At 36.6% G+C, this 22876-nt stretch overlaps 1 protein-coding gene across 30 annotated transcripts in view; it reads right to left on the bottom strand.

The window, feature by feature from the left end:
• Nucleotides 1–22876, bottom strand: part of CCDC171 (coiled-coil domain containing 171) — a 158139-nt gene that overhangs the window by 77518 nt on the left and 57745 nt on the right. For all 30 annotated transcript variants that reach the window (XR_015281018.1, XR_015281019.1, XR_015281016.1 and 27 more), the window contains 6 exons: nucleotides 21753–21842; nucleotides 19760–19960; nucleotides 17700–17867; nucleotides 15838–16026; nucleotides 5727–6231; nucleotides 4845–4961 (listed from right to left, as the gene is read on the bottom strand). Coding sequence is in view for 15 of the 30 variants with exons in the window: in XM_086869229.1 (XP_086725355.1) it covers nucleotides 4845–4961; nucleotides 5727–6231; nucleotides 15838–16026; nucleotides 17700–17867; nucleotides 19760–19960; nucleotides 21753–21842 (1270 nt within the window). In the remaining 15 variants the exon portion in view is untranslated. The remainder of the gene's footprint in view (nucleotides 1–4844; nucleotides 4962–5726; nucleotides 6232–15837; nucleotides 16027–17699; nucleotides 17868–19759; nucleotides 19961–21752; nucleotides 21843–22876) is intronic.

Here is a 22876-nt window from a genome sequence, read left to right on the forward strand (position 1 = left end):
AAACAAAATCCCCAAATGAACAATCAAACAAAAAACCCTCCACAACAACAACAACAAAACCCAAACCAAAACACAGAAATGAAACATCAAGTAGGTTATTAGTTTCAGTTTCTTTCAGTGAAAAAGCCCAGAGCATATATGATCTCTTAAGATACTCAATAGAAACTTTCCATTAAAGACTGGAAGTCTGAGTTCAAAGGAATATCTCAGAGAGTGACTTTAAGATGAATTGTGTATTTGGCAATGAAAATTCTACTCCTATCAACTTATGAATGGGAAGGTAGGATAAGATTCTAAAGAATAGTAGTTGTTTGTCAAAGACCACTTGTTAACAAGTAACACGCCTACTATTGTTATTATGTTCTCCAATACCATACTTTCTAAAGACTTTCTTCAGTGTTCTAATTTTGTAATTCAGAAAACATGCAAGACAGATGCCAGCAAATGGAAGTCAGGCCAAGTCAGAAGTGATAGCACATCACATATTACACTTTATTGTAATATTTACAATGCAAATTTCTGAGAGTTTCCTGATTTCTCAACCCTTTTCTCTACAGATGTCTAAATCATTTGCTGTTCAAAATTAGTGAGGCTCGGTACCTTAATGCCACACTATTTATATTCTGAGACAAGAGAATATAATTTACCTTATTCCAAGGCAATTAAAATTTTACAGCTACAATTACGTATTTCCCCACAGGATTTTGGTAATCATCCTTCTCATATAATGGACTTAAGGCCCCAGCACACCCAACATGTCCTGCTTACTGCTAGATTCGTCAGGTCTGTAATTAATAATTGTGTTTAATGTTGATAAATAAAATTGTCAGTGCTCCTTCCACTAATTGGTATTCCAGATAACAGTTAATAGGTTTATTTATGCCTTAATAAAAGTCTTGTAATTTAGTTTTCCCTCTGCTAGGCAGGTCTTAATCTGTCATTACTTGTCTTATGATACCATCAGTGTAAGATGACAAGCATGGAAGAGCTTATTTACATTCAGTAGTACAGCAGACCTCCTGTTGCTGCAGTGAACTAAAATATTTACTTAAGAGTATAAACAGAAAAAAATAACTCCGGCTTAAGTTAAAGAATTTCTGTTTGTAGACTGTGAAGGAAAAAGCCAAAGGTACAAGGCAAACAGAACATTATTATTGATACATTTTTATTACAATTTTCATTGTAAAGATCATTTACATGTGAGCTTGAGATTTACCTGTAAGCAATAACAAAAAAAGCACATGATAAAATCAAATATTTTCTTTTCAAAGCCCTTTTCCTGCCTGGTTTTGAAATAGCACTACTACAGCGATTCCAGTGCTTAAATGGAGTATCATTTTTGAGTACATGTTCTCCACAACCTCAGCAACTAGTAGCCTTTTCTTCATGACCAAAATAGCATCTTTTAAGTTAAAAATCTTATGAGGCATTTTTATCTTACACATCAACTAACTAAACATCCTTTTCAATAAAAAAAATATTCTTTTCATACCCAGAAAAAACTTCTGTTTCAATGCTCTGTCTGCTTTGCAAAGGATCCTTTCTTTTCCTTTGCTGGTTCACTATTACAGATCACATTAAAGAAAAATCTACCTTTACCAAATTAACTCTTATCACAGATTATCCTGTCATACCTGTCTTTCAGCTCCAAAGACTGTCTCTTTTCTCCAGTCAGAATTCATTTGCTAGTTAAATGTTTAGTTAAATTAATCTAAAATTAAAACTACAATGTTTTTATGGCCTTCCATGTAAGATGGCAAAACCATCTCAAAAACTGTCTTTTGGCACGATTTTTGTTATATATCAAATAAAGGAGACTCTCAAAGAGCTACTGTTCCTTCACTTTTCCCAGTATTTCCACTTGCTATCTCAGCTTATGAGATTGTCTGCCTGTCAAAAAACAGTGTTTCTCCATATGTGCTGTACCTAGCATGGCAGCCCCTATCCCTATAATCCCATATTTAACTGTATCAAAAGTAAATTTAAAATAATAGTTCAGGCAATTGTGTTTTCAAATAGTCATTCCACTTCACAACAAGCACTTCACTTAACCAGTAAAGCTCAGCATCCACAACCTTAGGTATTTTCTTGGGGTAGGGATAAATAGTCATGTATTCCATTGTTTTTATGAAGAATAACTTTGAATAAAAAGACAGAAATATTTTGAAGTAAGTTACTGATTGCTTTGAAAGATGAAAACATAAATCAATTCCACAAGGAACTGTATCTATAATAACTGAGAGGAGAACAGACTGTTTAAGTATATATATCTTAAGTACCTGCCATGAAGGATGGAAGAATCATAATAAAAGCATTAAATGATGTACATTTTAATGTGCCTAAAGAATTATTATCACAAATACAGGTACATTACAAAGAACAATCAAGTCTTACATTAAGCAAATGAAAAAAAAAAGTATCAAATATTACTTCACTGAAAGATGACAAAACAATTCTTGTTTATTCACTTTTGGTGAAATTGAACACCAAGTCAGCAGGATTAACTTTGTACTATGCAAGACTAAAATGTTCATGTAAAACTTCAAAAGCTTTGTATATTTAACAGTTGGAGATATTTGTATTGAAAATATTAGCCATTACCATCTCTGGTTTATCAGTACAGTACAGATTTTGTTCCAACAAACCTAAAATATAACCGTACAAAAAAAAAAACAAAGCAAACAAAAAAACTCCAACATTGTAATGAACTTGCATTGAAACTCAATCAAACTGAAGCAAAGAGATCATTCCAAGACATGCTGGAATGAGACCCAAACTAACTAACACTATGAAGTGAAATGATCATCAATTTTTGTCAAAACAAAACCACTTATCTAAAAGATCAAGAAAGGGGCCTCGAATCAGAGCGTACAAACCCAAAAGTTTCAGTGTCATCTGAGTGAACTGCATTTGGCTTTCTTCAGCTGCCTCAAATGGTTCCTCAGAACCTAGCCACCTTTAAATGTAATTTCTAAGACACTGAATCATTCCATCTTAATGATCCAGACAGCCCCTTCTTGTACTATTCTTGCCTGTGACATGTAGTCTAATCCGGAACTGCCATTATTTAAGGATATGAAAAGATTGCCTATTTACAATTTTTTAAGAAATTCAACATCATTGAAGTTGGTTTCAAGATTTAAGTCCTATTTAAAATGTTACGTATAGAATATAATGTAATTTTCTAAGTGTGGAAGCTTTCAAACATATTCCTTCAGAGCCTAATTACTTCAATACTTCTGGAAATTTCATATCAAACTTTAAATTATTTATTATTTTTTGAACCAAAGATTCTTAGGAGACTTGATCTCATGAGCAACAGAATTCCAAGTAATATATGAGCAGTTAGGCCTTGAGATTCTGTGGAAATTACTTCAAATAGAGGTAAGATATGAAAGAATCACCAAATTGACTGTGGCCGTAACATTCCCAGCATGGTTCTTCCTAATTCTCAAAATCAAGCCTGTGTTGAGTGCAGAGGTATCTAGCAGAGACCAGCAGAATTTTCAATACTTCAAACTGGCAAAATATCATGACATTTAGGGTATTCTAACCAGTCATTCAGCACATCCATGCTGCTGCTGCATTTCTCTCAGTTCTGCAATTTGCTGTTCCTACACAATACTCTGTACACAGGAACACTTGCAGTATAAACCCTGTAAATAATCCAAAATCCAGTTCAAACTTTGCTTTGTAAGGATGTAAATTTAAGTTACTGAAAACAGAATGACCAAAGAAGAGAGCTTCTGAAATTGAATCAAAACACTTTTGTTTCAATGTCTTCTGGTATCAGTTTACAAATTAAGCTTCTGGGAAATGAATCATCTTATCCCTGTCCTGCTACTTCCATTTATTCCTATAAATTATCCCTGCTTAAACAGCCTTTATTCTTGACAGAAGTGTTGATATTTCAAAATTAAAAGTTACCAGAGAACTAAGGATGATAGCCATGCAGATGAACCAAGAAAATCTTACATTAGTTCTCACCGCAAATAAATTAAGGATAATAGTTAACAGCTGGGCATCATGAGGTGACATTTCCAGAGGATGACACTACAATTTTTCATAGGCATAGCAGAATTCTATGCAAGCACAGACCGAGAAAATTAGGAAACCTAGACACAAACCTAATTAAGCATAAACTTAGAGAAGGAACACTGTAGAGACATAAAATAAGGACTGTTATACATTGTGTAAACTGAGAGCATTTTATTCTCTCTCAAAAACTGTAAGAAAGCAAACACACGAAAATATTATATGTGAAATTAAATTGTTTTCCAGATTTGGAACTACTAAATTCATATCATATAAAACACAGTAGGAAATTATTTCCTTTCAGTCAGGGGCTGTAATGTCCCAAGCTGAAGATGCGCCAGTTTCAGAGCCTGCACTTAAGAAATACACAAATCAAATAAAAACAAAATGACATAGATTTTATCTATGGAAAAATATTAGGTTGAGCTTCAGGAAAACACTTCTTGACTATTAGACCAGTGGAACAGGCTAACTAGGAACCTTCTAAGAGTTACTTCGTTGGAAGCTTTTAAAAATGAGCTAGCCAAATATTTATGTGGTGTTGATTATTTTTAATATCTCACAATCAAACAGCCTAAGCAGTATATATGCTTTCTAAAAGCACTCTCCGGCCTTCTCTTCCCATGACTCTATATACCAAAAGGATAAAGTAACATACCACCATCTAAAAAAATTCAACCTGTTCCATCAATACAGCTCTCAGGAGACTTGATCCAGAATAGTTTAGATAAATCCTAAAAATGGAGATGATGTAACCATCCTGATTATTTTTTTAATCTTCAGATACAAGAATATACTTTTTAAATTACCTGTTTTGTTAACAACATCCTGCAATTCAGTGACTGAGCTGATTATTGCAGCAAGGAGGTTGGAACTAGCAAACCAATTGAGTGCTTCCACACAGTAGAGCTCTTCCTCTTCACAACCTGTGGAATAGAATTGTAGCTACCAATAAAACTGAATAACTTAGATGAGGCACACAATTTCTCTTTCAGAAGTTGACTAAAGCTAGTCAGACACAGACTATTTTCAGGACAATGTAGACTGTAGTAAATATGCTTCCACAAGTACTAAACCAGAAAAATAGATGAAACTTCTAGTTTGGAAAGCATTTTTGATACCATTTTTCCTTGTAGATGGATGCATGAGCTGGTTTGGTAACAGAAAGGGAAATGAAGACTACATAACCTCTAAAGGAAATGCAGAAATCCTACAATAATATTTTATTTATTTTTATTATATAAATTTATTTAATTTTTATTTATACCTGAATCAGTAAGAAACTTCTTTGTATTTTCAGTAGGAAATAAGTAATACATATTATTGATAAAAGAATTTTCAAAAAATATATTACTGGCAAATAATGTAGGAACATTTCAAGAAATTTATCACATAGTGCAGATGCAGTAGCACCTAGATCTGAAATCTACAATGCAAATATTGAGGATATCAAACAATGGGAGCTCATGTATGTATTTGCAACTTTATGTGCATTTCTAAACAGACTAAGCATTTCCTTTCACAGGAAATTACATTTATCAAGTTAACTAAAAATTACAAATTCAGAAATTATATTTGTTGAAGTGTCATTAAACTTGTATTTACACTCTATTGTAAATAATATTACTAGATGTTATTCACCAACCATGTCATTTGACACATTTATCAAAGAAGAAAAAAAATCAGCTTACTTGACAGATTATGTTTGCCTTTGGATTCTCCTACACAAACTGGAATTCCAATGCCTTCCTTTAAGCCATTTTTCCAGGTGAAGAGAGAACTAGAAGACTGTGCTAAAACTTTAAGTCTGTTGGCTGCCAAAACTGCAATCACAGCTCTTCGGAATACATAAATCAGGCCTTGGGATTTTCTTTTCTTTAGTTTTGCTTCATCTTGATTGTTTTCCTTATCATCAGAAAGAGCATGAACTAGAGTCCTAATCTTCCGGTTCACTAACTCATAAATGTTCACCTGATGCTGGAGAAGGTCTCTTTGGAAACACATAGCACACAGTCGGCCATATAGAGGATACAGGGCACCTGCCAATAGTGCACAGGCTGCCAGGAGAGAGGAATGCTCCTTCTGAAACTCTGTTAACATCTTTTTCACAGAAATGCTTTCAAGAGCCAATTTCTCTTGACTTTTTTCAAGGATATAAATTTTTTTCTTATTTTTCTCTGCTGCTTTTTGGTATTCCTGGGATAAGAGGGAAAAAAACAAACCAAAAACAACCAAACAAAACCAGAAGAAATATTAACAATGAGTCTTTTAACTTGACAAAATCATTTTTACCTAGATAAAAGAAAACACTTTTTTTTCTTCACATTCAAGTAACATACTAAAGGAATAAATATTACTAGTAATGATGATGAAAGTATCTCTCCTAATAAACAGTTAAACAAAAATATATGAAAACAAACAGTAAAGTTTGTACAGTCTTCAGTTACAAATGGATTCCTGGTTCCTGATGATATTCCTTAGTACTCCAATAGCCTGCACCTGGTTGTCCACAATGCAGTTTTATGAGTTGACTAAACAGTAAGCAATTACATGCTCCAATTTCAGAAAGAACATTGTTCTACAAAGCAGAAATAAAGTTAGAATAAAGGAGAGGAAATAAATAAAGTTAGAATAAAGGAGAGGAAAAAAATAAGGAATGCTCTGGAACATAAACGTAGACAGATTGGCAGCAGCTGGAAAAGGGGAAGTAAAGGTGATCTCTTAATTACTTTGTAATCAACCCCCTACTTATATATTCACAGATTAATTAGGTCTCATACAGGACTGAGTTTTCAAAAGAACAGTGTAATACAGATGTTTTTATTTTGCCTAGTGCCATTGTAGACTTTTTTAAGTTGCAGAACATTGTTTTTACTCTAAATGCCTTGAAATAGGGAAAGAGGGAGATTTAAAATAGCAAACCAGTATAGAGTAATGAAGATGGTAACAAGTCAGGAAATGCCAGGACTACAGTTAGAGGATGCAGACTGCATTACTGGAATCAAGACACAATGCTGGGTGCTCTAAGTCACCTCAGAGACTAAAACTGTGTTCTTGAAGCATTAGAGCCTACTGTGATTGAAACAGGGACTACGTTTAAACAGGCTCCACTGGTATAGGGAGATAATAAATTTTAGGCACTTCTCACAAAGAATGTACCAGCTCAAGTTAAATGCTAATGCTTCAGCTACCATACATGCTGACAAAAAGGCAAACATGGATGGAATTACAAGCCCATATGATGAAGAAAACTGAGGATTGTGCTAAGTTTCTCTTAGAACTCTTAGAGCTATAGACAATTTTGTTAAACATGGAGTGACATTAATCCTTCTAGCAGTGGTCTAAAAAAAAGCAAAATTCATCCATATTCTCCTGTATTCTCTTTGGTATAGGTGCCAAACAAGTAGTGAGCAGGGCATCCTAATTTCTTTTCCCTTCTCCATTGTGCAAGTATAAAAGGGAAAAAAATATACACAGCTATCCCTAGAATGAAAATATGAGATCCCACGCCTCTATAGAGATGTACCCTAGTCAGATCAAAATGTCTTTGACTAAATAAATATTTTATAATTTCTTTGGAAGGGAAATAATTTGTAATGCTATTAAAATACTTCAAGTGATACAAAAATAGAGTAGGCCACTAAAAGATTTAATTTCAAAATGCAATTTACAGTCCACATATGTCACTTTACTATGCTGAAATAAAGTATGAACATGGACAATACTTTCAGTGCTACTGCATTATTTACGGTGTTTGATTTTTATAGATAAAAACCCTGATAGCATGACTGGAAGGAACTGAAAAGGTAAGCCAAATTTAGAAAACAACCTATGGTTTCTAGCCATCACAGGTCAAAGGCCAATATCTAAGTAAACAAACTGTGATCCCTATAGGGTTGTTGGACAGCAATACCAACATTCAGTGCTCTTGCTAATTGAAGCGCTTTTTTATGCTTTTTGTGATAGGGTAATATGCAAAAGTAAATAAGAAAAACCCTCTGACTGCAGAAACGTAAGTTTTGCAAGACAATAGATCTTTCTTTTACTGGCTAATAATTGCTTTCTCCATGTCAGACACTGTTTCTAGAGTTTTCTTTAAAACTTAAAAGCACAGTTCCTGAAAGAGACACGGACTTTTCTTCCTAAACATTGGCAAGCTGGTTTCCTTTGGTGTTTGAGCTTTGAGAGGCACCTTACTGGGTTGCAGAGCTTCATGAATTCCAAGTAATCTTAACAAAAAACCAGGCACTACTAGCAGAACTATTTTATCCTACTTCTTACTACACCCTTACCCTTTATTCTGGCACGGAAACAGGACTGAAAACTAGAAATATAATGACACAGAGACTTTAAATTTTTTTCTTTTGGAGTTCTGAGCATAGATGGCAGTAGAAGGAATAGAGCCCACCCCCACATGTACTAAAGCTGCCCCCAGGAAGGATGAGCAAGCAGAAATGTGATTAACAGAGAGGGCAAATAGGGCATGAGCCATGTGCCATGAGCCAGGGCACCATGCCACTGTTTGCACAGGCAGGGCAAACTGAGGCCCTGCCAACTCAAGCACTTAGCTCAGTTGGTGATCTTCACTCAGTGATAGAGCTCAGGTGTGGTGTTTGTTTAGACGAAAGTTACTTCCTCTGTGCACACCAGAAAGGATGGGGTAACCCAGATGGAGTGCCCATGAAACCTTGCAAAAGTCGAGGTCAGGCTGCAGGGAATGACAGAGCCTGGCACTGCTCTCAGTGCAGCAGAGACAAGAGCTGTGTGAGTTGTGATCAGGCAGATGACTTACAAAGCCTAATGCTGGAGCCTAGAGACAAAGTAGAAAGACTAAGAAGTATTAGGGAGTCTGAGGAAGAGACTGAGTGGTGGAGCCACATTCTACTACACCTCAGACAAATGCACCTACTGTCCACTTCACATGAAACAATGGATTCCCCACCCTCTCACCACCAAGCAGCAGGGGACCTTAGAGACCCATGAGTGGAAACAGGTTTCTCCTTGCAGGGGGTAGGTGAGTCCCCTCCCAAACTGCTTCAAATTCCTAGGTGCCCTTATACAACAGGTGTGGAGCCCTGGAATCTCAGAATCAGGGAAATGAGAATGTGGATGAAAGTCCATCTAGGCTGGACCAATTGTCTAGGACAGGGCAGCCTACCTCCTACATCAATTTAAAAAAAAAAGAATGGTAGTAATAATTGGTGACTCCCATTTTAGATAAATGGAGAGCCCAATATGCTGACCAGAATTAACCTATACAGAAGTATGTTGCCTCAATGCAGCCCAGATAAGAGACATCACCAAGAAACTTCCCAGTGGTACAGCCAACTGATCACTACCCCTTACCTGTTTAACAGGGGGGTAGCAGCGAAATCCCAATAAAAAGTCTGTGAGTTATCAAGAGGGATCTCAGGACCTTGGGATAACTGGTCAAGGGATCTGAAGCACAAGTTGTGTTCTCTTCTGTCCATCCAGCTGCAGGGAGTGATGGGGAAAAACCCAGGAATATCCCACAGAGGTAAACATTGCTTCAAGAGTGGTGCTACCATTAAAATTTGTGGGGGTTTGATCATGGGTCAGTTTATATGACACTGAGTCTGCTGACAACAAGTGAGATCCTCCTGTCTCAAAGAGGGAAAAGGATCTTAGAAGGGTTCACTGAAAGAGCTTTAAATTAGATTTAAGGAGGGACAGGGACAGGGACAGGCTTGACAGAGAAAAGGTGTGGGAAGGGGAGAACTACAGTGACCAGCCAAGAAGCAAAAGGAGGCTTTGCCTCCCACAAAGAGGGAATGCCTCCAGATTGTATAAGCATTCAAAGACATAATCAGAAGACAGATTATGCACCTCCCCTGGGATTTTGACACAATCAAATACTTCCATGAAGTGCATGTACACCTATGCACACAGAATGGGGAACAAACAGGAGGAACTAGGGATCTTGTGTGCAGTCAAAGGACTCTGACCTTTGGAATTAAAGATGTGGTGCAAGAGCTCACATGACTGGAATGCTGTAATAAAGGAAATGCTATTTAGGAGAGGCAGACCAAGAAGGCAAGGTGGTGGAGTTACTCTCTTGAGGAAACACCTGGAATGTATAGATCTCTGTGTTGGGGTAGATGATGAGTGAGTCAAGAGCTTATGGGTCAGGATAAAAAAGGCAGATCAGTAGGGATAACATTTGTGGTGTTTGCTACAGACCATCTGAGGAGCAGGAGAAAGTGGATGACATTTTCTACAGGCAGCATAAAGCAGCCTCAGAGTCACAGGCACTGGTTCTTGTGGGGGATTTTTACTACCGTGACACCTGCTGCAGAACCAGCACCATGAAACACAAACAGCCTAGAAGGTTCTTGAAAAGCAGTCATGACAACTTCCTGTCACAGGTAGTGGTGGATCTCACAAGGAATATTGTGCTGCTTGACCTCATCCTAACAGGGAAGGCCTTGTTGGAGATGTGAAGTTTGGGCTTCAGCAGCAGGGGAGGAGGAAGCAGGGCAGCACTACAGACTTCAGGAGAGCTAACTTTAGTCTCTTTGGGGATCTTCTTGGAAGAATCCCACAGGAAGAGCCACTGCAGAGAAGGGTGCAAGACAGTTGGTTGATATTCAAGGATAAGTTCCTCCAAGCTCAAAAGCAATACATCCCGATGCACAAGAAGTCAGCCAAAGCGGGTAACAGAATTGCATGATCAAATGAAGAACTGTCACTACCCAGGCAGGAAATACATAGGAGATGGAAACAGGGTCAGGCCACTTGGAATGAAGATAGAGAGGTTCATTTCATTTCCTTTTTCAGAGGAAGTAGAAATGAGACAAGAAAGGTCAAGGTGTATCTGGAATTAAATGTGGCCAAGCATGTCAAGGACAACATCCTGCCCCTCTACTCAGCCTTAGTGAGGCTACATCTAGAGTGCTTTTTCTATTCTGGGCTCCTGATTACAAGAGGGACATGGAGGTCCTGGCACAGGTCCAGTAGAGGGTGACAAAGGGGCTGAAATGTCTTTCTTACAATAGAATGAGGGAGCTGGGCCTGTTAAGCCTTAATTAGAAATGACTGAGAGGGGATCTCATATATATATTGTCTCCCAGAACATCCTTGCAGGTAAGCTCAGGAAATGTGCGTTAGTTGAATGGACCCTGACAATTGCAGAGCTTAGTGGGTTGTGATCAGTAGACTAGAATCCAGCTAGAGGCCTGTAAGTCAGTGGTGCTCCCAAGGGTACAATCTCACTGAATTTGTTATCAATGACCTGGAGGAGGGGACCAAATGCACCCTTGGCAGGTTTGCTGGTGACACTAAACTGGGGGCAGTGGCTGATCCACTCTGCTGCCATTCCCTGGGACCTTGATCTGCTGGAGGGTTGGGCAGAGAGAAACCTAATGAGGCTCAACAAGGGCAAGTGTCAGGTCCTGCTCCTGGGGAGGAACAGCCCCAAGTGCCAGCACAGGCTGGGGCTGACCTCCTGCAGAGCAGCTCTGGGGAGAAGGACCTGGGACTCCTGGTGGATCACAAGTTGTCCATGAGCCATCAGTGCCCCTGTGGCCAGGAGGGCCAGTGGTATCCTGGGCTGCAGAGTGTGGCCAGCAGGTCAAGGGAGGTGACTCTCCCCATCTACTCAGCCCCAGTGAGGCCACACCTGGAGTGCTGTGTCCAGTTCCGGGCTCCTCAGCACAAGAGAGACAAGGAGCTGCTGGAGAGGGTCCAGTGGAGAGCCACAGGGATGGTCAGGGGTCTGGAGCTTCTCTCTTGTGAGGAGAGACTCTGGGAGCTGGGCCTGTTTGGTCTGGGGAAGAGTGAGAGGGGATCTCATCAATGCATAGAAACATCCCAAAGGTGGGTTTCAGGAGGATGGTGCCAGACTCTTTTTGGTGGTGCCCAACACTGATGTTGGATGAGGAGCAACGGCCAAAACTAAAGGACAAGAAGTTCTACCTCAACCTGAGGAAAAACTTCCTTACACTGAGGGTAGCACAGTACTGGAACAGGCTACCCAGGGAGATCATGGAGTCTCCCTCTCAAAAACCTCCTAGATGCATTCCTGTGTAACCTGCGCTAGGTGACTTTGCCTTGGTAGGGGGTTGGACTAGATGATCTCCAAAGGTCCCTTCCAAACCTAACAATTTGGTGATTCTGTGATTCTCATCAGTTTCTACATCTAAAGGAAGGCTGTGAGTGGATGGATTCAGGTTCTGCTCAGTGGTGCCAAGCAATACAAGAGCCACTGGGCACAAACTGACACACAGGAACTTCCATCTCACCAAGAAGATGAACTTCTTTTCCGTGCTGTGACCAAGCACCGGCACAGATTGCCCAAAGAGGTTGTAGTCTCCCTTAGTGGGGATATTTAAAACAATCTGGACAGAATTCTGTGCAATGTGCTCTAGGACAATCCCCTTGATTAGAGGAGTTGGACCAGATGACCTACGGTGGTCCCTTCCACCCCAACCCATTCTGTGACTCTGTGGGGCAGTGATCCCTGCAGTTAAGCTGTTTTATTTTTCCAAATATATACCTATAGACAACATCAGCAGTCCTTTTCTCCCTTTGCTGTGTTTTAAGTACATGGGCCAGACATGCCTACCAAAGACACCTGGTAGGTCAGGACCAGTACAGTTACACACACTTCTCTTCTTCCCTTTGCACCCTTTGCAGTGACTTTTCATATAATTGCAATATATCCCATCTTTTATCTAAGGTAAAAGGCCTCCAACTAAAAAAAAACCCAAAAAACCCAACACATTTTTTTTTCCCCAGGGGCCCTTTTCCTTTACCTATTCAGCAAACCTTTTATTTTTCTGTTAAAATTGACATTTTTATTTTTCCCTTACAATATATTTTTGCATATTGGAACAAAACCCTTCTATTTTGAGTAGCTGCCATGAGAAATGGGGACAGATTAATAAATGTCGATAGAATAAACAAACAACAACTGGTAGTTAAAATTCAGAGGACATTTCCTATGAGACTATAAATAATAAATAATTTGTGAGAGGCTAAGGAACAGGCATAGTTACATTTTCAAAATGGCACACTATCAAATCAAGTGAACTAGACTCCTGCTTCAAAAGGCAAAGAAAAAGGATATGCATTTTAAGCTCCATTGACTCTCCAAACATGGAGACCATTGACAAAGAGTGGTATCTACAGAGTGCCTTGTTTATTGCTGATCTGTGATAAGGCTACTCTGGGAATTTCTGACCTATAGAAATACAGTAAAACGGCTTTGTGATTACACCATCCATCTGACCTACAGTACCAGCTGTGAAGTAGTACCTATTAACATTCATGGATCCTATTTTGGAACCAGAGACCCTGAACAGTACTGGCTGGGGACAGAAGCAGTAGCAGGTGTCACAGCCACAAAAACCTCCAGATTTTGCAGCATTTTAATTATAAGGAGACCATTCTGAAAAGCCCTAGCTCTCTACTGCAGTTCTAATAAACCAAAGCAATAATTTTCAAGATACATTACTTATACTGCTGTGCAGTTAGAGCTCTCTGTTAACTCTTGAGAGTGTGAATTGACACTCTGTGGTTTGCTTTCATACACAATTTGAACAACTAAAGAAGTCTCAACACAGGACCTCTGAGGAGTAAATACCTAGAAGTAGTCATGGAACACTGGTTGAAGTTGAAGTTACAAATAAAGGAAGCATCCTATGATGTACCATTAGATTGGTCCAGGACAGAAAAAAAAGATAATCTTCTCTTTCCAGAATGGAACTAAACCCTACAAGGGGTTATTTCACTGAAGCACTTGCAATTAACACTCAGATTTTTGGATGGAAAATGTAGCAAATTGCTACAGTTCCCTTGTAGTGCTAGGATAAGTGTCCTAGAGTGAGGAGACACACAGCTGTACAATGAAATACTGGCAAATTATATTCTATTTGCATTGATTATATGTTTCCTATAAAATTTAATGAATAAAGATTACTAAATAATTAAATTAAAATATTGCATTCTGCATTTTTATGTAATCACTGGCAGTCAGTAAATCTTAAAGATCCTTTGAACACATTTTGTAAACTGTGGCACATTTTTCCTTGTTTCTTTTGGAAATAAGGCTATGATATTAGTCTGTCTGCACACCTCCAATCAAAAAAGCACTGATCTTTTGAGATGAATATGGCTAACTGGCTCAAAATGCAATAGGAAAAATACAGTTAAGCCAGGAAAAATGGGCAGTAAGGACTAGGATAGCTCGAACAGTAGACATTTATGGACCCTAACCCTATGGATGCAAGGAAAGGAAAGACTTAATTTGGTATTTACAAATTGAAAGTCAGTCACAAATTAGAAGTCGAGAAGAAATTAGACTGTCTTCTTGACAGTTTGACACTGAATGGTAACAAAGACAAACTGGAACATGAGATGGAAAAGAAATTGTTGAGTCATCTAAGTATATACAAACATTGCACTACCTAGATTACAAAACTACCAGCTTGCACTCCAACATTACATAACCTGTGTTAGAAAACATGCCCAGGTGTTTCTAAGGGAAAATATTTCCCTTTTAATGATTTAGTAGTCCTGTACAGCAAGCTGATAGATCAAGTTTTTTCCAAAAGGCATGCCTAATATGCACTCCTCAAAAAAGAGACACATTTTCAGTACATGCTTTACATGCTGTCTATACAAGTCAGCTGTAGAAACTGGAAGGTTCAGTACCATCCCAAAGAATTGTGCAGTACTTCAGAGCACCTATTTTTCACAAAACACTTATAGAGTTTTTAAAGACATGACCCATTATCCATAGGAGGAAGAAATCTAAATTGTGTAACTCCACTTTTTTTTTATGAAGTTAGTGTCATTTTTAAAATTAAAATTAAGCTTCCTCATTCCACCATTCTTTTTGTTGGTAAATGAAAGCCATAAACTGAAACTACCCAACCTTGAGGAAATTTAATATAAATCTGCATGCTACTTGTTCCACTCATAGTGATGTTTTTAGCCTTGTCAATATCCAATGTGAAATGTAAATATCAAGCAAAAAAATCTAAAAAATTATAACTCAACCCTAAGAACTCACTATAAATTGCTCTGTAAAAAGGATACTTCATAAATGTATTTTTCAGCACACAAAGACTTCCAAGACTAGAATCTGAGTCAAATATAGCATTCCTCAGATGAAGTAAGTCACAGGTGGCAGTCACAAGTAACAAGGCATACCTTATTTCCTCAATTTTGCAACACTTTTAATTGCAACACCTGTAAATGACTGTGATTGAAAAGATGGTCAATGGTGACTATAGAATAATAATGAACATTTTAAATTGTAAATAACTTGTCTAACAACCAGTGCCAACAGTTTTACACTTTTGACCCTCTGCTCACTATATCATCTGTGTAACAGCTTCCTCTAATATTGTTGAAATCTACCACTAATTGGTTTTTAGAGTTAGAACGTATATACCTAAATTTATACCCAGATGACACCATATTACTGTAACTCTACACAGTCTCTGCAAAGCGTAACACTGAAAAAAATCAGTGTTGCCCTATATGATTCTTAAATAAAGAAAATTTAATCTTACAGTCTTAACATTCTCAAAAAAAAGCAAAAAACAAAACCAAAAAAACCACCAGCAACTGTAAGCCAAATTAGGCAATTCATTTCTAGAATGTTTTAACAAAGACATTTATTTCTTTTTATTAATGAAGTTAATACTAGCATAGAGTTTGCAGGGTTTTTTTTTATTATTTTAAACAATCTTAAACTGGTTAGGGGTTTAAACTACTGAAATAGTCCATTAAATATTTACCAGGAAAAAAAAACAGAAGTTCATAGCACCATACCTGTGCCCTTGCATGAACTTCCCCAAGGAGATCTGAGTACTGCTGTTCCAGATACTTTTTTTCATTCTGCCAACAGCATGCCTCTGCTTTCATCTGTTCAGCCATTTTGTTAAAAGCATCTTCCTGGCTCTGCTGAAGCTCCTTCATAGTATTGGACTTGTTTCTACAAACATATTCCAGGTGAGATATCTGTGTGACAAGCATTTAAAAACAAATTCTTTTACTTTTCTAAACACCTTTTTACTTTACTGTACATATCAGTTTAACCACAGACAATCCCAGCATAAAATCTCAACTGACTTCTTCAATATATTCATTAAATGTAAGTAAAAGCCTTCCACGACAGATTATTTACTTGAGCTGTGCAACAAAATGAACAAAAAATTGGATTCAGTTTTGCTATTTTTGTACCATGTTGTTGATATTTGTTGCTTTCTTTGTTGAAAACCTGTACACTGCTCTTTTTTTTTCACACAAGTGCTTAAAACTTGTCTTGCTGAAGTACCAATCTGAGTATCCTAGTTCCTTAAAAGTTCACAAGAATTGCACACAATATAAAAGAACAGTCCTTAATTTAATTTTTGTTTTATTGGAAAACAAAAACATTCCAGATACAATTAAACATAGGAAGAATTTCAGGACATTTTAGCATACAGAAGTTGTTTTCAACAAGCACAAATGATTCACTCTGTGGGATAACTTTGGAGAAAAATTTTGTTCACAACGAAGTGGGTACAATGCAAGTTACATACCGTCAAAATCCCTGAAAAGCTGGTAAGTACATGAAAAGAGCTGTACAGACCTCACACTCAATATATGACACAACATCCCCAAACATTGCCAATAACGTTCACTCCCTTCTCTTCCACCCCCTTTCCTCTTTTACTTTGAAAGTAAAATAGAAAAGTACACGAAATGTTCATAATCCAGATTTTATCCTACCCCATTAGTAAGGGGGCAGGTCCAACTGACTGCTGGAGTATTTTTTAAATGATGGGCAGTTAGAACAATTCAGTGTAACCAGCCCTGCACCTTGCTCAGGCCAGAAGAGTGGTCACTCCTGGAGATGAGAAATGTCGAAAAATTTTCCCTTACTATGTCTCAAAAAATATCAGCACAGACAAGTTCTGGAGTTGCTATCTTAGAACTGATTTGATCAATGGAGCCAGAAAATGAACTGAAATCCTAAAGACTGTCATATGTTAGTCTTAGGAGTCAGTTTATTAAAAAGGAGGTCTTTTCTTTCCTAAAAATGCAGGGATTTCTGGAGAGAAAGGCCACATACTTACATCCTGAAAATTACAGCTCCTCCCTATAGCAAATATTGATATGTTTCATATAAATGAACATTTTCTATTAGTGTTTCTGAATATAATTCTATAATCCATGAGTTACAATTAAATATAAAAAATACACTGTCATTCTTTCAAACAGTACATCTGAATAATAAACATATAATTTAAAGACGATATTCCTTGAGTAAGTGCATTTTGTTTCAGTTTTATGGTAAAATAAAGACTTGCTTTATTAGTGTAAATGACTAAGTTCTTTGAATTGCTTCATCAGTAAGATTAATTTATTTTCTTTTAATTAGGTCCCTGTGGCTAATATTGGCTAGTACTATTAGCATGTCCTGCACTGAAAGTGGAGCTTAGAGACTTCATACAGACTTCAGTCACATTTACATGCCCACAGCAATGGCATCAAACTGAGTTGTAGACAAGCCATAATTAATGGTATTGAATTATTAACGTCCAAATTCTTTTTGAAATAAGATGAATGTCAGTCCTTCTTAATGATACTGCGATGTGGACAAATGTCACTGAATTTAATAGAGGTAGCTGGTGCCTAAGGACACTTACCTTCTCATTAGCCCTGTTGAGGTCTGAGATCAGGGCATCAACATTCTCCTGCAAGACTACACAAAGCTCAGGCCAAGAGAATCTATCTAGCATGCCTTCCTCTTGTTTTATAAGCACACAGCCTGCTATCAAATGCTGGTATAAGCTATGAAGGAAGGTTAGTTTCTCCTGAAACAAAAGGAAACATTACTTGTTGTATCTGAACTGTGTTACAATTGAAAGACATGCATCACATGGGCAGTAATATGAACTACATGCAATTGAAAAATTTCAATTTTTCACACAGTTCATTCTCAAACCTTTTTCAAAATTCCACAACAGCTAACAGTTACAGTCATACATATTGAAGTGAATGTAACAAAACAGGTTTTACAAAATGTCTATTCAGACATAATAGATAAATAACTTATATAAATACAGAACAGTCCTGCTTTCATCACAACCACTACCTGATACAGACAAAAAATTCCATGTTATTAGTACATGCAATTTATTTATTTATGGTAAAATTTTCAGTTATATTCAAACTGTACCCACTTGCAACAACTGCAGAGCTTGCAGAAAATTCTCTGATTGGCTTGGCAGTGCAACACACCATTTATACAACTATCACTTTAAAGTCTTTTTTAAATTGTTTTTTTATGGATTATATATGAGACTAAATGGCCAGCCAACATAGGCTTATAGCTTCATCAGTTAAATTCCACAAGCCACACCTCATTCATTTACACTGATTTTAGTCAGTAATATATTGATGCAAATTATAAATAGACTTTAGCAACAATAGCATGCCATAGAAATTCCATCCTTAGTGCTTATAGTACATATATTCAATTTAGCAACTTTGATTATGACAACAATAGGAAGCTGTACCTCAAAAATCACAAGAAAAAAGTCTGTAAACTATTGCAAAGGTTCCCATTGTTTTCCAGGGGCCTTGGTTAAGGTATTATATTAAGAAATTATAGATGGGAAACTAGGGTTTTTCTGAATCCTTTCAATTACACTTAGGTGCATTTTCTCACAATTATTTCATGGTATTTTATGTAATTAAAAATAAACTGTAGTTTAGTTTAGTTTAACTTTGCTTCTAACAGATCTACAAATTCCCCAAGGAAAATCCAGTGTGCCACCATCATTACATTTTTTGTTTGAGCTGTGATAAAACTGGGATAACTATCCATTTGGCACAAGAAACAGGATTCCAGGACCCCAAATCAATTCACACATGTTGAATGCAACCACAGGGTTGTAGACATGCTGACTTTACAATATAGCCAGACTTCTAGTTTCCTCCACTTTAATCATTATCTGATGTGTCTAACAATTCCAGCTGCTTCATGTGGACCCCATTTAAATACCAGACTGTAAAAGAGGTGGAAAGAATGTTTCCTTTTTACTCAGTTGGCATCCATGTCCAAATTTGTGGAAGTAATGAGCTCAATATGCACAACAACTACAAGTATATCATTGCCATTGCTAGTACAGAACCGCTTCATTGGGCAGAAAAAGCAACAAAATTAACATCTGTTAATACATATAAAGAGAGAAAATGTTTCTGAAATAAGACAGTGTGGGCCCATTCCCACATACAGCACATCACAATTAGCTAACAGATAAAGTAAGAATTTCTAGGTTTTGTGGCATGTATGCAAAACTACCTCAATTCCATATTTGCTATCTATCAATTGCCATGTAGATCAGTAATTAATACATGATAATGACAGTATTACACGTTTCAACTGCAAAACATTTCTGTTAACTTTTAATTTGAAAGAAAGAAATAATTGTTCGTCAGGCATAGCTTTTTAAATAAACTCTGTTTTTCAAAAATTCAAAATACTGGAATGATTAAGCTATTAGTTCTGATACAGAAGAAAGTAGAACCAATATGTCCTGAGATCCTGTAGATATTAAACACATATTTCAAAATACATATCTTAAAATCATATTTTAGGGATAAATCTGTTAAGACTAAGAGTAACCATCTGATGTATGTAAATGTATAAAGCTGAGATTAAATAAAGACTCTTTGACAGTCATCTTGTCTCTAGTAATACCTCCATATCCTTCTGGTAAGCCCCGGTAAGCTTCTGGATTTCATTTTCAGATTCTGTGGCACGTACTTGCTCTTTCTCCCAGCATTGCTGTACATCCTGTAGTTGCATTTTTAAAGTTTCTATTAAAGTCTCTCTGTCTGCACACTTAGCACGCAGATGGTTTAACTCTTTATTGGCATCAGCCATGATATCCTGAGCTTCCTGTAAAACGGAAGAATGTAACAGAAAGGCTGGTATAAATTTTACTCTATAAAATGCTACCTTAGTCTAGTGTTCATCACCTGAGGAAAGAAATAGTCATATAACCACATGTATTCACAAGACTCGAGGCTAGGTGGACTTAATTTTTCCTTCAGGAACAGAATTTCAAATTGACAATAGGCTTCTTCCACAGCTTGCAGCTAGACAGCTTTGGAAATCCACCTCTGATAAAGGCTCCATGATGCAGTGATCTTAACAGTCCCCTCTACCCCCACAAATGAGGTGCAGAACACAGGGACACATCCTCTACAGAGTGCAAACCTCTCAGAGCAATTGAAAAGGTACATTATTTTTTTGAGTGAATCCCTGATCTGTTGGAGCTGAATCTGCAAGCAACATAGCGGCTGTTTCCAATTGTATTATTTACATGCAAGATAAAAAAAAGTGAGGACTCACTTTGGAGCATGGGAAGTAAGTAATAATCAGAAATGGTCATAAATACCATTATGTTACCAGCACCAAATCTTACCAGGTAAACAAAGAACTTAATACACTAAAGAACTTAATACATTTTGAGCCAAAATATTGTCCAGTTACACTGGATGTCCAGCACTACTGAAGTTTGCAAAAGGTCAAACTGAAACTATTGCTTATTTTTCATAAAATCATACAAAAGATGCTACCAAAATCATCAGAAAATGACAAGTTTTATTCTTCTAAATAAAAATATTAAAATATTAATTTTAAATTTCTAATATAAATGTTTTCAGTTTGGATCTAGATTTTGATCATCTATACAATATTATTACCAAAAATTTATAGAGATTGAAAACCAGCATATTACATAAAAAGCAGTACCCTGTTTGTGTAGGAAGCTCAGTTTGTGTGTGAAAAATACAAGTATCTCTTGCAAAGGGTTGCCAAATTTAGGTGAGTTAAAAAGGGGCTGTAACAGAAGACCTAAATCTTCTGAACATAAATTAGTAAAGAAAGTTCATAACAGGTGACAACACATCATGTGTAAGTATCCATTAATGTGAAGATTCAATGAATGCTACAGAAAAACACTGCATAAAAGATAAAGCAGCATATCCTCTGCAAAAGAATCTGAAAAACGCTGGCTTTACAGACATTCTATTTTTGCAGTAATACAATATACTGCTAGTTGGGACAGTAAGTTAAAATACAACCTCAGGACTTACTCACTCCCTCAGCTATTGATTTAACCAGACAGGACATTACAAAACTGGTGTCAGCCAAAAACAGAAAAAATAAATATTGTTCCAAAACGAAAGGAAAGAGCTCTCAAGTGTTTTTATCTCAGGTAACTTTAAATCCAAGAAATTTTAGGCCACACGTTTGACAGCTGTTAAAGACAACTCGATGCATTACATGCATTGACCTTTCTGATAAACACAAACAAAAAAATTAAGCAAAGAATGGACATCTTTTACAAAATATACCTTCATAGGCACAGTGGTAATTGATTTCTCTTTCCCTTTTCTTGAGAGAAACAGTTAAACAAAAAAGATTACTGATACCGATTTCAATAAAACAATACTTACCAAATTTATAAAAGTATTTTAATTATTTCAGAAGTGAAATCACTGAAATTATGCACTTAGTGGTAACCAGAATAAAGCAGCATGGTTTCACACAAACTTGCAAGGTAAACTAGTTTGCTCAGAATACAGTGATATAGAGACTTTGATAAGAAAAAAATATACTTTTAATCCAGAAAGATACCTTTTGCAGAACATTCAAATTTTATGCTAAATTCATTAAACCATACCTTAAGGTCTTGTCTTAAAGCACGCATTTTCTCCTCAGATACATTAAGTTCTTTTGTCATCTTTTTACACAAAGCCTTTGTTTTCTCAAGCTGTGAAAGATATGACAAACAGGCATTTTATAGAAAGGCTGCAATGACCTATTCAATATAATATAGAGGAAGAATTTTGTATATGAAAGTAAAAAACCAACATGTATTTCAAGTCCTTGGAAAGCTTTTATACTCCATACAATCTAAATAATATGCCATTACAAAAACACTAAATAACTCTTTCATAATGATTTAAAATAAAGACTAGTGGCAGAATCCCAAACTGAGCCCACTCTTACCTATCCTATTAACTCTCAAAATATCTGACAAAAACACAAATTCTGAAATGTGCTTGAAAGCATTCAGTAAATTCAGGTAATGATCCGGGGAGTGGTTTGAGAAAACAAGTTTTCAAGTCAGCGGCCATTTGCAGAAATTATCCAGCTAGAAGCATGATTCTTTTCTGAGCACTGGATAGTACTCACATACAGTAAAAAGCAGCAGTGTTCCAAAGAGGCATAGTGACTACTGTAGGGTTAAAAGTAACCATCTCAGAGTTTGCTTAATGTGTGCTGAGGTACCATCACTTTCCACTCTCAAAAAGTATAACAACATATCAAAATAATCTGTATCTTTGTTTATATGATGATAACACTAATGCCTGACATTTAAGGAGCAACTCAGAAATAGAACGCTTCATTTACAAAATTTATTAATTACTTTTAAAATTTTTTATTTTTGTATTTTGATGTCAGGAAATCTGGCAAAACACTTAGAAATAATTATAGTAAATTAAAGAATGCTACTAAATATTTCCAATCTTTTTATTGGTTTACTAGTATTTTCCATCTCCTGAAACATATTCTGGCATCTGCACTATACAGAAAGTCAGAAGCTAGTTATCTACAAAACCCCAAACACTTCTACACCTTTCCGTCACACAAACTAACTAGATCTTTTAACTTAATGTTTAATACAGTAAGTTAAAGATGACACATTACAAGTTTACCAGCATATTTCATATATACATACAGATGTACACATACATTAATAAATTCATCAATATGTAGGATCTTGTTGAAAATCTTTTATAA

The sequence above is a fragment of the Cyanistes caeruleus genome, chromosome Z (genome assembly GCF_971803275.1).
Source record: "Cyanistes caeruleus chromosome Z, bCyaCae1.hap1.1, whole genome shotgun sequence".
Lineage (NCBI taxonomy): Eukaryota > Metazoa > Chordata > Aves > Passeriformes > Paridae > Cyanistes > Cyanistes caeruleus.